At 46.7% G+C, this 16359-nt stretch overlaps 1 protein-coding gene across 1 annotated transcript in view; it reads left to right on the top strand.

The window, feature by feature from the left end:
- The window catches only part of HHAT (hedgehog acyltransferase), a 223980-nt gene that overhangs the window by 145317 nt on the left and 62304 nt on the right, over window positions 1-16359 (top strand). Inside the window, 1 exon segment of the mRNA XM_028530785.2 lies at window positions 6670-6871. Coding sequence (XP_028386586.1) covers window positions 6670-6871 — 202 coding nt within the window.

A 16359-nucleotide genomic window follows, 5' to 3' on the forward strand; every position in this document is an offset into this window, starting at 1 on the left:
GCTTATCCCGCAGGCCCCCTAGAGGCCCCTCATGGCCAGTATCAGGTGTGAGGAGACCACCTGGCCGCCATCTGGGTTAAGCGCAATCAACAGGCTGACGTGGGTGTTGAATCCATAGCTTGGACCTCTTAGTGCTGAATGACCTGGTTCTGGTGGTGACATACTCGAGGCTGATGGTTTCAAGTAAAGAGCATCCCTGAGCAAGCAGGCCAGATGTCTTGGTGCTTTCAAATGGCCCTGAAGATCTAGGGATATCAATCATGGTGACAGTGGCACCTCGTTTTTCCTGAGTGCAAGCTTGCTGCTGCCGCCGGCCCGTTATTCGTTATTAGTAAGTATGTGAGTGTTAAAGCCACCAGGCTCCTTACACATACCTTGTCTCATCTGGTCTTCACAGCAAGTCATACCTGAGAAAGTTATAGTGCTCCCAGAACAAACTCAGTGTACACACTTAAGTGGACATGGCTTCATTGACAAGCTCAAGGTTACAGAGACTGGTAAGTGGGCAGGGCAACACCAAGGGCACCTCTCTCTGTCTCTCAGGCACTGCTGTCCTTCTCATCCTGGGCTTTGCGGCTGTTGCCACTTGGGCCAGTTCTAGTGATGGGGACCCCTGGGCCAAGCCACTCACACCCCCTCATCCTCTTCTGCAGTGAGGAAGGTAGCGCCTTTGAGGAGCTGGAGTTTGGTCTGTGATGGGGGGGGCTGAGTCTTTCTCTATGATGGAAGTTCAAGGCTGAAACCCATCAGCACAGCACTTCAGCCCACTGAGCTACTGGCTTTGTGGGATAAAAGCATTAATTTTTTTATTCATTGGCATCTAATTACTTGAACCTAGAACTTTAAATGTAGACTAAATATAGCCTGCATTTAATCTCTATTTTATAAATTACACAATGTTCTGTTGTCAAGCAGGGCATGGCATTTTTTAATAGGTAATTTTCCAGAATTGCATATAATACTTACAGCCAGCATCTTTCAGGAAAAGAGCTGGGAGTTAGCTCCCCTGAAAATGTGCCCTCTGCTTTAAAAGTGGCCCCCTCTTAGCCTTCTGAAAACTATCAAGTCTATAGTTGCCCGTTAGCCGACTGCTGCTTTTTACTTATTAAAATTCCATTATCATCTGTACTAAACAGAAAGATATCAAAAGTAATTGATATTCTTTCCCGTGTACAACTTCCTCTGAAAACTCTTCGTAAGTAGATCTGCAGCTTCCTTTGCGAGAGCTAGACACCAGGCCTTTGTCTGCTACCTGGAGCATACGTGTTTGACTGGTGGGTCATCACTGGGCTCTGAGAAAGAGAACTCACATGCAGGCCAAGGCCAAAGCCAGAGGTCAGGCCAGGGGAGCCACTGCCCATAGGAGCCGGGCTTAGGGCAGTGTGGCCAGCTTCACAAAGACCTCTAAGCAGGAGCTGTCTCAGTGCCCAGGGGAAGGCAGGTGAGGTCACCTCACCACCAGTGTGATGCAGCATCCTGCCCTTCCCCGCTGCTAAAGGCCCTAGTCTTGAAAAGTTGTACTTTTCATTTTTGGAATATCTTGAGGTTGGGGTATTTCTAGAGGTTTGGGGCCAAATCCTTTTTACTTTACTGGGATAAGTAGGATTGCGAGGTGTGGAGAGATTTCAGGGTCCTGTGTGTGTCTGCATTCTTCGGGAATGAATGTCTTCTGAAGTCTCTCTCAAACTGGAGTAGGGCCTTATGATCATCCTTTAGTTCCTAATTGTCTGTGACAGTGATGACATTTACCACAAGTTTAAAGGCTGTTCGAGGGTATGAAAAATAAAAGAAAATGATGTTACATACATAAGTCCTGTGGACTAGCAATTAGCATTGCATGTGCCCACACACGCGCGTGCACACACCTGTGCTGCCTGAAGGAACGTCACCGGTCAGTTACAATGACACCCTGATAGGAAAGACATCTTTTGGTGAATGACTGTTCAGTCCGTGGAAACAGTAGGCTCCCTGGGTTAAACAGAGAAATGGAATATTCAAAAGAGACTTCCTAGAGGAGGCAGAAAATCAACTGGATTTTGTAGACTGGTTAGGAATTGGAGAGTCAGAGAAGACGGAGGTGTGGGAACCCCATTTGTTCAGGATACTAGATTTGTCAGGAGAACTACTGCTCGTGAGGGTGGAAGATGAGGCAGAGCTGGAACAGGGTGTCTGCCTCAGCGCTGCAGGCAGCAGGTGCTTGAGGACGGGGAACCCGCAAGCACCTCGACTAATCCACGGGACAGCGAACCCAGCTATCTTAGGTGCCCCATCCTGTTATCTGGGGTTGGGATTCGTCCTCAGCAAGGAGCTTGAAGGTAATGTGGCAAGCCGGGGAGCTATGGCATATGTCCTGGGAAAAGGGAATGTCATAGGTTTAAGATTAATGTATTTATTACGTGGATTCTCACCACTCCCGTCCCCAACTTGGGCATATTCCCAAGTTTTTCATGGTGGATAGGGGAGGAATAGATACTTCTCCCTTCACATACACCTTCTCAGCTGCAAGCCCTAATCATCAGGCTCCCACGCTCCACTTCTTACGCAGCCAGGCACCCAGCTGCGGACGCCCTCCTGGGCAACACAGCGGGGGTGACCTCTGCTTGGGAGACTCCGGGAAGCTAGTTTGTCTAGAAACTGAACTCATACCTCTGGCCTCTGAGACAGAGCTTTTTGGCCTAAATGCCTTTAAAATGAGTGTTTTTCTCCCAAGCAAGATTCCCTTCCTACAAAGACATTTCTCCAGTTAATAAAAATATTAGTGGGTATTTCTGTGGATACTGCTTTGAAGATTTGGTTAAATAAGAGGAAAGTATCACCAAGAAATGGTCCCATAACAATAAATGGCATAAGAGCATACTGGCCCGGGAGTTCTGAGACCAGAACATTCTAGGTTCAGATTTCACCTCTCCTGTGTAAAACAGGCCTTGCCATCATTAATACCTTGCAGGGTTGTTTTTAGATTTCATTTATTTATTTTTATAGAGAGGAGAAGGATAGGAGGAAGAAAGGGAGAGAAGCATCGACATGAGAGAACAACATTGATCAGTTGCCTCCAGTACATGACCCAGCCGAGGACTGAACCAGCAGCCCAGGCATGTGACTGGGAATCGAACCGGCATTCTTCCGGTCCGATTTTGCAGAACAACACCCAACTGAGCCACACTGGTCAGGGTGCAAGGTTGTTTTAATGATTAGAAATGGTATGTGCAAAGCACCTGACTTGCAAATATTCAGTAAAGGGTAGATGTTATTAATAACGTCCACATTTTACGGAGGTTACCCCTCTGGGCTGGGGGTTTACTGTGTTGCGCTGACCCTGTGAGGTGGTGCCGGCTTCCTCAGGCAGCATCTCTGCAGGCAGTGAGCACATGGAGCCCGCCTGGCCGGGCCTTGGGCAAACCTGAGCTCACACAGTCTCTGCCAAGAAGAAGTCTTTTCTTTTTGCTTTGCTGAGAAGGCTTTGCTTCTCCCACTGGGAAATCAATTTTACTGTGCAGTGGCTCTCAGTAAGTGGGGTCATACTGCCACTTTTCTAAAAGAGAGACACAGTTCTGTTGTTATTAATTATGGCACAGACACAAGACTGGTGGAATTTGAAGGAGGAAATAACCTGTTTACTCTCCTTCTGCCATACCCACTCCTTTCTAGAAACTCAGAGTGAAGAAGTGATTTTTATCTTCCTGCCTGGAAACCATACCCTCTTCTGGTTTAAAACAAGTAGCCGCCTGTCCCTGGAGACCCGTCGTATATGAATGTCTACAAGAAAAGGGATTTTTGTCGGCTGTCACTTTGAAGGCATAGTAACAAAGCCACCGTGCCAAGAGATGCCTAAAATAGCTGAGCATGTAATTATGGGGCTTGATGCTTCCTAGTCACAGGCTTGAAAATACACCCTTTTTGGAGTTGGAGCCCACATTAAGGTCCACTGGTTGTGGATGATGAGATGTTTTTATTCTCTACTGGGTTTTCTGACATATACAGTGCAGCTCCCTTTAATATAATAGAGTGAGATGCAATGGAAATCTCAACAGGAAATAGTGATGTTAGGTGAGAAGAGTATTTGTATTACTGTTAACTTGTTTTATGAAACAATTATATGCAAAGTTATACACAGTAGTCATTCCTCATATTTTTGAAATTGGTTTGACCGCCCTTCTTTTTTCATATACGGCCTCCTTACCCACAGCACTGGCTGTATTGGGTTGGCCAAAAAATTCGTTTGGTTTTTCCCATAAGATGGCTCCAGTAGTGCTTAGTGGTTTTGAACTTCATTTAAAATAACTTTGTTAGATCGTATTGTGACAGATGTCATGTCAGCATGTATTAAAAAAACATCAAAATTGGTGAATTTTTGTATGGCCATTTTAATATTGAAGATGGAAGAAAATAAACAACATCTTTAGCATATTATGCTTTATTATTTCAAGAAAGGTAAAAATGCAACCGAAATGCAAAAAGAAAAAAACATTTGTGCAGTGTGTGGAGAAGGTGCTGTGACATATCAAACGTGTCAAAAGTGGTTTGCGAAGTTTTGTGCTGGAGATTTCTCACTGGACAGTGCTTCCTGGTTGAGTAGACCAGCTGAAGCTGATAGCGATCAAATCAAGACTTTGAGAACAATCAACATTATACTACACGGGAGATAGCCAACCTACTCAAAATATTCAAAGTAATAAAGTTATTGGTGAAAATGAATGCATGTCTTTTATGTTATATAAAAAACCATATGGACTTTTTGGCCAACCCAGTGTTAAGTCTAGCCAAATGGAGCAACGTGAGGGGCAGCAGTTATGCCCTGTCCCCTGCCGAATATTGTGATTCTTTTTGGCTTCTTCTGAGAACTCTCTTCCAATGAGCATGTAGCCTCTAGGGGGCAGCAGAACACCAATGGAAACCACCGTGCCTGGGCTCTCAGTCTTCTGGCTCTACGCCCAGCCCTTCCAAGTCCACAGCGCAGCACCCACCCTTCTCCCCTTTGCCTAGAGAAACTCATCCTGTGGGCCTTGACAAGTGGAGACCTTTGCCATTAAGCCTCCTCTACCCCACTTCCCTCCACTCACCCCCTGCTCCTCCACGCTCTTAAACCCTCGCGGTCTGCCTTGTACCACCATGTCATGCAGCTTGATGTGGGGCGTGTTTGCTGCTGTTTCACAGTCAGCTATGCCCCTCCTTTTGGCAGGAACAGTGTCTTATGTCTGTGTTTCCCATAATGCCAGGACTGCCCCGGAGACCTAACTACATACTTGACAGCAGGTGGGGGATCCCTTAACTTGCAGTGAGTGCTTGCTAATTTGATTGCCAGAGATGGTCTTGGTTTTGCACCGGAGAAAGTATTTTCTTTGCTTCACTTATTTCTGAAATGGCTACATGCTTTCTGGTTTGTTTCTGATTGGGGTATAAAGTGGAGGCTTTTCAAAATAAACCCAGAGGTGTAAAGGAAAATGTTGACTTGGGTGCCACAGATGCAGGTTGGCTCTTCCCCTTCCGAGCTGTCTGTCTTGGTCAACTTCGCTTCTCAGCCTCAGGGTTTTCACTCATAAAATGGGGCTGTCTAAGCTGATCATATAGTTAATAGATTGCAATAATAATCTAAACTGGATCATATTTGAAGGTAAAGGAGGAGTGGTTTTTATTTTGATTTTTTGGCTTACCTATAAAACTGTTCTATTCAAAAATGATTTTCAAAACATAATTTTCTACAAAAATTAATGCACAGACGGGACAAACGATGAAGGGGACATGCCTCGCTCTCCAGGTCCTGCCTCCGCAGGTTGTGAGTCTCGTCCAGCTCTAGCAGGAAAACACTGGCTGGAAGAGCGTGGTCCCACTGGCATGCAGGCAGACAGCTGCCTCAGCAGTAGAGAGCGTACCCCAGGGATGGCTGCACTGCACGTGTGGGGTGATACTTTGCCCCATGAGCACAGAGATTTTCTCTTTCCTTGCGAAGTCACTACTGCTTCCAGCAACTTGTCCGGAAAGCTGAGGGACCAGCAGTGGCACCCACTTCTGCACCCAGCCCCTGCCGTTCCAGCAGCTGTGCTCATCTGCTGGGTTCACCACAGACCGGCACAAATAACGCCCCTATTTAGTTACAAAATCTTCTATTAAAAATCACAAGCATGTAACTCTGTGACATAACACTATCATGCTCAAGCACACCATGTGGCATGTTCAGTGAAATGTTTACATTAAAACTATAAATTATTACACCCATATTACTACCCTACCAACTACACTCAAGCAGGTGCTACTTCTGCTAGACCCTGTGGTTTGAGCTGTAAAATACATACCTGCCTTGAACGTCGGCATTCCGTGTAGCCAGAGCTTAATTGCCATTCAGTGATTGACTTTCTAAGGTTGGATACTTCCCTTTTAGGAACTAAATGCATTACTCCTCACCCTGCCTCTTGGAAGTGCTGTTTGTTCTGGTAATGACTGCCCTTTAGCCTTGTGTTTGTTTAACCTACAGCCCTGCAGAGGTGAGGACTTGCATTTTTGCCAACTCCTTACATGGTGCAGAATTCAAGGAGCGCTCTGTGGTCTCCTGGAAATAGGGAAGGGTCTGCTCATGGTGATTATCAATGTGTGACGGAAGAGTCAAGTCTGGGGACAGGTTGTATCGCAGGGACTACCTTTCGCATGGGTCCTAACAGCCTCTTCTTTCTCTAGGTACGTGTACATCCCAGTGGGCGGGTCCCAGCACGGCCTGCTGGGGACGCTGTTTTCCACCGCAACGACTTTTGCATTTGTGAGCTACTGGCATGGTGGGCACGACTACCTCTGGTTCTGGGCAGCGCTCAACTGGCTGGGAGTCACCGTGGAGAATGGAGTCCGGAGGCTTGTGGAGACCCCGTGCATCCAGGACAGCCTGGTGAGCAGGAGCCTTGCTCGCACGATAGGGCTCAGCTGAGTCAGGGGAACCAGTTTGGGAGGGAAGGCCGTCATCAGATTCAGTGCATCACGGGTCGTTCTTGCTAGATGGGTTCAAAACCCCTGTGCCTAGGTGTAGGACAGTGAAAAAACAGTCCAATGTAGCTATTTTAAAAGACTTAATGTTTTAAGCCCTGGCTGGTTCGGGGCAGTTGGTTGGAGCGTCCTCCTGCAGCCGAGGGGTTGTGGGTTCCATTGCTGGTCAGGACACGTACCTGGGTTGTGGTCGCATCCCCTGTCCCAGCACATTCGGGAGGCAGCCAATCGATGCTTCTCGCTCACGTTGACGTTTGCCTCTCTCCCTTCCTCTCTCTCTAAAAAGCAAAGAAAAATGTTCCTAGGCAAAGATTAAATATATTAATGTCCTAACTATGAAAGCAATATATGTCTATTATATAAAAATTAGAACATTTAGACAAGAATAGGGGAGAAAAATACCTCAGCAGAAAACACTATTAATCCCCCATTCTCCCAAATACTTTCTGTACACACATACACACACGCACAACATTTAAATCAAATGTTATTATTCCAGAGATATGGTTGTATCAGGGCCACCTTTCTATGCCACCAAGTCCATTTCTAACCACCTTTTACATGGGCTATAAAGCATTTAGTCTTCTATTATTAATAACACATTATTCTGATATTTTTGCACATAGCAGTTTCATTGAGATGAACATCATAACCTGGATGAATTTTTGTGTGTAAGGTTTTCTCACCTTTAAGGTTGCCGTGCATACTGTTTAACTCTTTCTTAACCACACGGTGCTGACTTACATCCCTCCCAACAGTTCACGAGAACATCCTTGCCAATACGGAGCAGTGCTGATATTTTAATCTTTGCAAATTTGATAGTTACTGTTATAGTAGCATTAAAAAGGCTAAGCATTTAAGTTTTCAACTCTACAGGAAAATGATTTGGAAAATAAACGAATCGGTCACTTCGATTTACACATTTTAAGTGATTTTAAACTATAAGTAAGTGTTTTATCACATAAATGTGCATATGGTACGCCAGCATCTTGTAGGAAATCATCAGTTCTGAATACGAAGCAGTGCTCCGATAGCCCTGAAAACGCAGCTGAAAAGCAATGTGCTGGCTTTAGTGTTTGCAGTCGGCAATAAAACACAAGAAATTCAGTGGGAAATGATTAATGTGCCTAAATTCCATCAGTATATGCAACTAAAGCAAATTCATATTTTCAAAAACCAACACTACCAAAACAGAATACAACTGAGTGTTTTTCTGTAAAGCTAACCATGGTACAGGTGGACAGTTATTTCCATAAAAACTGATACAAAGTACACAGCAAAATAACACGTCTAAAGGAATTTAAATATACTCATATGTATTTAAAGATAACTATTATATGCAGTACTGTTACTCACCAGCCAGCAGAAAAGAAATGTCAGGTATTCTGATAGAAAGTGAAAGTTTGGTGAAAGTCATGGCAACGCGAAGAACAGCCACAGAGGGTGGCACCGTGAAGGCTCCCGTCTCCATCTGGAAATCCGAGCGGGCTTCCCCAGAGCCTGACGCCCTCCTGTGAAGTCCAGAGAGCTCTTCTCAGCCCAGGCTGAAGCGCGGTGAAGGTCTCATGTTAACCTTGAACTTCCTGTGAAGCAGTGCTTTGTAGAGTTTGAGCTGATGGTTATGTTATTCACCAACCTTTAAAGTGTCACATGATGAAGAGTCACCCAAACGGTGCGACGTGGCCCACAGCTTGTTGGTCTTGGCTCAAGGGAGTGGAGCCCAGGAACGCTCTCGGGGGAGCACATTCACACCCGCTCTGTCACGCTCAAGGACCCCCAGGCGTTCACCCCACTTGAATTTCTGCCCACAAGTTAGGAGGCACCTAGGAGGGCAGCACTTTTTGAAGAGGCATTTTTGGTGAAATATATGTGTTGCCTATTGCAAATGTGGTGTTTGATTTACATATTTGTTGAACAAGAACATATTTTGTAAAGCCTGTTTTTATCGGCTCTCCTTTATCCCGGCAGCCTGGTAGTTGGTTACGGCTGTTTAGACTAGGGTCTCCTCGAGTCCCAGGTCAGGATCCCGTTCCTGTTCAAATCCCCAGAGGTTAGCTGGGTGTCTGAGCCAGCCTCCGTGTTAGGTCAATGCACAGTGACTGCTTCTCCTCGTCCACCCAAGGGCTCTCCCTCCCTTACTCTGCTTCGTATACAGGTCCGCACAGATTCTGTTTCCCTTTGGAAGAACAGTGGCTGGCCTTCCAAAGGCACACAGCCTTCTGAAAAAACTGTTTTCCCAATCGAGTTACCCTCTTTCCCTCTCTCTTCACGAATGCATTTTGTATTCTTTTGTCAGAATCTCATAACAACTTAATGCCTCCTTGGCACCTACTTTCATCTGACCTTAGTTGTCCCAGTTGATCTGACAATATTTTTACAATGTGGATTCACTTCCCATAGCCCTTGTACACTCTCTCTATGGCATTCCTCCTCCATCTGTCTTTTAAAGAAAGGTGGAGAGATGTCTGAAGAACAAGGGTCATCATTCCTCCTTTCCCTTGTCTTCCTCATCTTCAACCTCAAAGCATTGCCTGGGGCAGGCAGTACCGCAGGCTTCTAGTTCCTGGAGCCAACAGACTGACAGCTGAACACCAGCGAGAGACCGGCCAGAGCTGAGTGTTGCAAACAGCAAGCCCTCGGAGGTTCTAGGCCGGGCTGTTTGACCGAACTTCTGCTGTAATGGAAACGTCCATGTCCAGTGCAGTGGTCACTGGCCACGCTGAGCACTTGAGAAACTAGTTTTTCAATTTATTTAATTTTAATTAACTTAAATCCAAGGAGCCCCCATGTGGCTAGCAACTTCTACTTTGCATGGTAAAAGTCTAGAACATATTTCTTTCCCAGAGAAAAATTAAAAGAATGTGGGGTGTTTGCCTCTGCTATAGTTTCAAATGACCTTCCTTAATGTGTGGCTACTGAATCTCTCCACCCGAATGTCTCCCAGGTATCTCTGACTTGGCATGTGTAATTCTGAACTCATGCACCCTTATTTTTCAATAATTCCAACCAGCTCCTTTCCCTCAAGCATTCTCTGTTTCTGCAAGCGGCACCATCATCTCTCTAGTGACTCAAGTTCAAAACCAGCAAGGTCATCTTTGCATGCTCCCTGTCTCAGTTCTTCCTGTGTGTACTGTACATGCTGCCTCCTAAGTAAATCTTATTTTTTTTTTGCTTGTTTTCATTTTCACTGAGTCATCCTAATCCAACTGTTCTCATTTCTTGCTGGGTCTACCAAGTAGCTTCTACCCAGTTTCCTTGCTTCCACTTTTGCCTTCCTCAGCCCATTATCCCCATATCCTCATAGTTGAGGCTGGGTGGTGCTTTTCAATGAAATCCTGACCACGTTGTTGTCATCCTTAAGATCCTTAGTGGTATCCTGTTTCCTTAGGATTAAGTCCACAAATATTTAAAACGACCTATGTGAGAGGCCTTGCCTGAGCTTGACCTTGCTACTTCTCCTCACCCTCTCTGCCTCCCTCCCCCCCACACACCCTGCTCTTCCTTCTGTTCATTTATACGTCATCTGGTCCCTCTCCAGCCTCAGCTCCCACATACTGGCTCTTCCATCTCCTAGGATGTTCTCTCCCCTTTCCCTCCACCTCTGTTCATCCTTCAGATTTCAGCTTGCATGGTGCCCTGGCTGGGTGCCCGTCACTGACCCTCCTAAGCCAATCAGGTCTCATCTAACAGCTCATGTTGTCGTGTTGGCCACCTCGTGTGTGTTCTCTTCTGCTGTACGTACCTCGGTTGCAGTGGAGTATTTTATACAATAACTTGTTTAACCCTTAGCTCCATTTGTGAGTAATAAGCCTCATGAAGTAAGAGCTCTGTGTTCTCGACACTGTCACATTGCCTAGTACCAAGTAAGCATGCAGTATGTATTTGTTGAATGAATGGATGGTATTTTCTGGCTTCACTGAGGGGAGTACAGGGCAAAACAGGCTCACACAGTGGCATGAAGAATGTAGATTGACTACTGGAACAGTCTAGCAAGGTGAGGCTTGTTAAGCATTATACAGGGAGTTTATTTTGTAGCAGAATAGATACAAAATGTTACAGCAAAGTGCTATTTAATGCTCAGTGCACAGAACATATATGATGAAGGAAGGGGTAGGGAGAACTGAGCCTTCCTAGTGCCCTGCTACTTTGTGAGAGGGGGGATTATTGGTTGTTACTCACCCAGCAGAGCTGTAGGAAGCTGACAAAAGGCATTTTCATAAAGCACCGAGCGGGGTGGACAGAGAGACGAGTTACTGGTGAAGCAACATGCTCTTTCTCTATACAAGTGCATTCCCAGGGAGCCAGAATTTGTGTTCAGCCTTGCAATGTTTTAATAAACGGACACATTTTGAAGCATCAGTACAGTGGCTACTTCTCGCCAATGTTCAGTTTGCTCTCTCCTTTGAAGGCAGGCACCAGGGCTGCTTGTCAGTTACTCCAGCACAGTGAAGAATCTCCGTCTCCAGCTCTTCACCCACTGCCTCCCCCGATTTCCATTTCATTGAATAATGTAAATATGTCTTCCTTCCCCACCCCTCCTCCCTCTTCTTTGCCCCAAGAGTGTCCTGCTAAGCTGATTTATATTCTCTCTGAAGCAGTAAAGTTTCTATTTATAGACTTAATTGAGGCAGCATGCCTCCAGTGACGGTCACGGAGGGCCAGTCTGATGGTTCTGCGAGGGATCCGACGCGTCGGTGTGTCAGAAGGAACCCAAAGACCATGGCTCTGTGGTGGTGCCCATTCAGTCTATCAGCTGTATGGCGCAGTTGAAATGCGGGTGCAGAAATCCCAAGAGTTTGAGAGATCGGTCCATTTAAAAGGATAATTGACTGTAAAATGATCAACATGATCCTAAGTCACCAGCTGGCAAGACGTACACATTGGCTGGCCTGATTGGAGAACCGTTTTGCTAGAGGCCAGTGGCCCCAGCCCTGGCTAACTCGCTGGACAAATGCAAAGCCCCCTGCTCTGAGAAGCGTTGTTCTGTTTGGTATCATCTCATGCAGCTCAGGATCAGCTGTTCCTCTGCTACTTGGACTCACCTCAACAGGTGGAGATCAGGGCTCACTCGGGACCAGCCATGTTCTCCAGACCGGAACCCTTCCTAGACGGAGCTCACGTAGGCAGTCAGCTTTGTCCTTCACTTTATTTGCTCATTTATGTAAAATTTTTTTCAGTGCCCAAAGTGGGAGACAATTTGCAGAGCACTGAGAACTCTGAGCCAGAGACATGGTTGTTCCTGCTAAGTCCTTTCTTTGGCTCCCTCCTTCGGTGCCTCTGTGCAGGCGGTGTCCTGGGCTGTCGGCCTGTGAGTGCGGAGTTGATTATGAATACATCTCTTACGTGAATGAGTCTCTTGCCTGGCCTCCTATCAGGACGATCAGCTTTCTAGCGGCTGCTTTGGATGAAAGAGGCAATAAAACCATGGGACACAATGGGCTTGTCTCCATAAACATCAGAAATGATGACTGGCCTTCCCCGGCATTGCTCGGAAGCAAGGCCCAGGCAGGAGGAAGACATCTGGGAGGATGTGGATGATATTCAGAGCCAGGGGAACGTTTAAGGCTTTCTAGAGAGAGCGTGCAGAAAGGGAAGATGAGGCTGCAGCCCGGGACTGAACCAACATTCAGACATTGGATGGAGGAGCAGGGGCCAGGAAGTGGGAGGAAAACCCAGAGGGGATTTCACAGAAACCAAGAAAAAGGCTGTTTTGTACAGGCTGTGGTCAGTGGTATTGATGTTAATGAGGGGTCAAGTAAGGCGAGGTTGAAGATTGGTGGTGTCACCAGGTCAGAGTGCGAACGGCGGGAGATAGGGCTGTGAGTCATCTTCCCGGTCCCCAGGAGCTGATGATCTGGTTGGAGAGGCAAGACGTGTGCAGATGAGGAAAGGACCGGAGAGGCGTGAGGTGCAGAGAGACCAGAATGAGTCGTGGAGGCGGCTGGTGTTCATGAGGGGCAGTGGTCAGTGTGAGCTAAACTTTTAGGAACAGCTTAGTTAAAGAGCTGGGGCTTGCATGGGACTCTGAGGAATTAAGAGTGGGCTTTGGACAGGTCAGTAGAGAGGAGAAGACAGGCATTCCAGGCCAGCACGCACTGCGCCTGCATTCGGGATGGAAAAGCCATAACAGATGAGGGAAATGGAGAAAAGGACATCAGAGAGGCCAAATGGGCCCCCATTTAAAGGGATTTGAATGCCAAATTTAGAAATATAGGAATACAAATCACTTAACCAAGAAGGAGAGCATTAAATTAACGTATTAGCCCCACACCTTAATTAGCCTGCTGTGCCAGCTGGTGAGCACTCACGCGCCTCTGGGGCTGGAAACAGCAAGGCCTGTGGTTAGGAGCAGTGTGTTCCGTGGTGGAGGGCGACCCACTGGCGTCCCCTCCAATGTCGCCCACTCAGAAGGACTGTTAACGTCTCTGCGGGGATCCGAGCCCCAGCCTTAACCCCTGTGGTCTGAGATGTAGAATTCTGCAAATAATTCCACTTTTTAGTTCAGAAATGTTTAATATGGCAAAAGCATTCTCAGAGGTTCTTTTTAACTTTCCATTTCCGAGTCTCCTGTCCGTTTTCAGTCATTCATGGACTGACCAGCCCGGGCCTGGCCAGCTAGTGGACCTGCTGCCTTTTCAGTTCCTCTCAGCTCAGCCTTGAGCAAGGCAGGGGCCAGGCCCTGGTGTGTGCTGCTTGTGCACCCTCTCTGCTAAGTGCCCCGCACGAACTCTCACTCTGGGGGGTCGTCACCTGGGGAAAAACACTAAGCCAAAGATGAGCGCCGTGGCTTCAATGTAAATGGCTAAACCTGGCTTTTCTAGGTGTCTGTGGGGTTAGATTCTTCCCCTGAGAGCCCCTGATTTCTGCTTCTACAGCACAGGTGGGTGGGTGGTGGCTACTCTAACCATGGTTTAGTGCCAAGCAGTTTTCTGTAGATGAACTTGAGAAAAAACAAAGTCTCGCTGTGTACATGGGAAGATTTAGATGTGTGTTTCTAAGTCGGCGTCTCTCTTCTGCCCAGAAAATCTGAATTGCCATGGGAAGTAGCAGAGCTTGGGTTTCCAGTGCTCCTGTTCCCAATAAAAGGGTGCGAGAGCCCGTCTTCCCAACATAATGCACACACACTTCGTGCAAAATATTTTACACACGTATTTATTTATAGTATTTATGTACCATGTATATTATGTAAGATGTAGGTAGTATGTATATGTGCATATGTATACATGTGTATATTTATTTTTTTTAAAGCTCGGAGAAGCCGTAAATGTGCCGAACTTCCAGAATATCTCACATTCCTCCCAACACCTAGAAATAAACGTGGCTCAAAAAAGCACGCTGAGCATCTGCTGGCCTGGTTTGAGCTGAGCGGGTTGGTATCACTGCACTCGTGATTTGCCAGCCTGCACCAAAACAGTTTATTATTTAAGGAGGCTCAGCCTTCTCCCTTCGGTGTCAGCCCTCAGTCCCCGCAGTAGCACCAGTGGGGGCTGCGCCAGCCGCTGTCCGTCCCCTGAGGGTGGCAGGAAAGAGCACACTCTAAAAGGCGCAGGACATCTGTCAGGCTGACCCTGCTGCTGTTCGAAGCGATAATGTTGAAATAGTATCACTTTGAGGAAAGATGAAGATGAAGAGTAAAGAATAATAGATGTACTTAAATTTTATTTTTATTTAAAAATGCAAGTGCAAAAAAAGGATATGGAAGGTTATGCACGAAAGTGTCAGTGGTGCTTAACTCTTACGGGTGGGATTATTTGTGATATGTATTTTGTTGTGTTTGTCCATTTATATATTCGACCTTCCCTACAGTGAATGTGTACTGTTGTCTAATCAAAGGTTCTGGAGAGAAAAGAGAACAGGATGGACTCACCCTGAGGAGGCTTTGCCTGGCTGACCCTGGGCGCTTGATCTATGTTAGGACTGGAGGTTAGCGCGGTCCTTCCCAGGAGCAGATACACAACACCCCATGTGGGGTGCTGTGGCTGCCTTCCTTTGCCAAAGATGAAGCTGTGCCAGCTGCTGCACACGGACCTTTCACACTGAACCATCACAGCAGCGCTCAGGGCAGGCGTCATCTCCTCCACTGTCACAGATGAGGAAGCTGGACTGGGGAAAGCGAGGAACTGGTCTGAGAACATGCAGTTAGTTCCCTGAGAACGGGAGTCAAATCCAGCTGCACACGGTCTCCCGTGTGCGTCCCTGACTTCAGGCTGGGTGAGGTCTTCCTTGATAAACCCACGTACCTGGATCAGACATTCACGCCTCATCTCCTTGCTGCTTGGACTTACCTGTCATTGGACTCACTGATGTCCCAGGTCTCAGTTCTTGGACATTGTGGCTCCATCAACCTGTCTGTGGGGTAACTCTTCTGAAAAAGTGGTCCAGGTGAAGTGGGAATGTTCACAGAGGCATTGCTACCCCCTTATCTCATGTGCTTTTAATAGCAGCTTTCTAGGTAAGTGTTACCATTGTCCCTGTTTTACAGTGGAGAAGACTAAAACCCAGAAAGCTTAAGAAACATATGTTCCTGGCTCAGGAGTCAAACCTCGTCACGAGGCTCCATTTCGGTGAATAAGTAGCGGAGCGGTCTCCGTTTCTCCCGCTGCCGCGTTCTTCCCCCACCAGCAGCAGCTCCCACTTCTCTTACCTCCTCCTGATACTGGCCTCTGTCTTTCTCTATGTGGTCTATCGTTTCTGTATTTGCGAATTATAATAGTAACAAGAGGTGTTAGCATCTTAGACCTACTTGCTACTTCTCCCCCTAATATAATACAATTTCAAATTTGGTTAAACAAGCACTCAGTTTTTTAAAAAAAATATTTTATTTATTTACTTTTAGAGAGGGAAGGGAAGGAGAGGGAGAGAGAGAGGGAGAGAGAAGGAGAGAGAGAGAGGGAGAGAGAGAGAGGGAGAGAAACATCAATGTGCGGTTGCTGGGGGCCATGGCCTGCAACCCAGGCATGTGCCCTGACTGGGAATCAAACCTGCGACACTTTGGTTCACAGCCCGAGCTCAATCCACTGAGCTACGCCAGCCAGAGCTTCAGTTTTTTTATAATTATCACTACGTTAAGTGTGGCTCACTGCGGAACATGCTATACTAATCGCATTTCCTTTCCTAGTCAACTGTTTTATCTCCCTTAGACTAAGGATTGCATTGCCTCTTTTGTTTGATTAGTTAGTCTACTGTCACCACTTTTTTTCAGTCTCTCTAACAAAACTGAGAACTCCCCAGAATAGTATTTTCCATGTGATCAGACACATCTGGTAATCTGTCTGCTCTTTTCCTTTCCTGGAGACTCTCTCTTGACACCCTCCCATCCTCCTTTCCCATCTGGTTCCTGTCTCTTTGGATCTGCTGTCCAGCTGTCCGGACCTGACCCGTCTCTTCTCCTCT

This window comes from Phyllostomus discolor, chromosome 14 (assembly GCF_004126475.2).
Source record: "Phyllostomus discolor isolate MPI-MPIP mPhyDis1 chromosome 14, mPhyDis1.pri.v3, whole genome shotgun sequence".
NCBI classification, from domain to species: Eukaryota; Metazoa; Chordata; class Mammalia; order Chiroptera; family Phyllostomidae; genus Phyllostomus; species Phyllostomus discolor.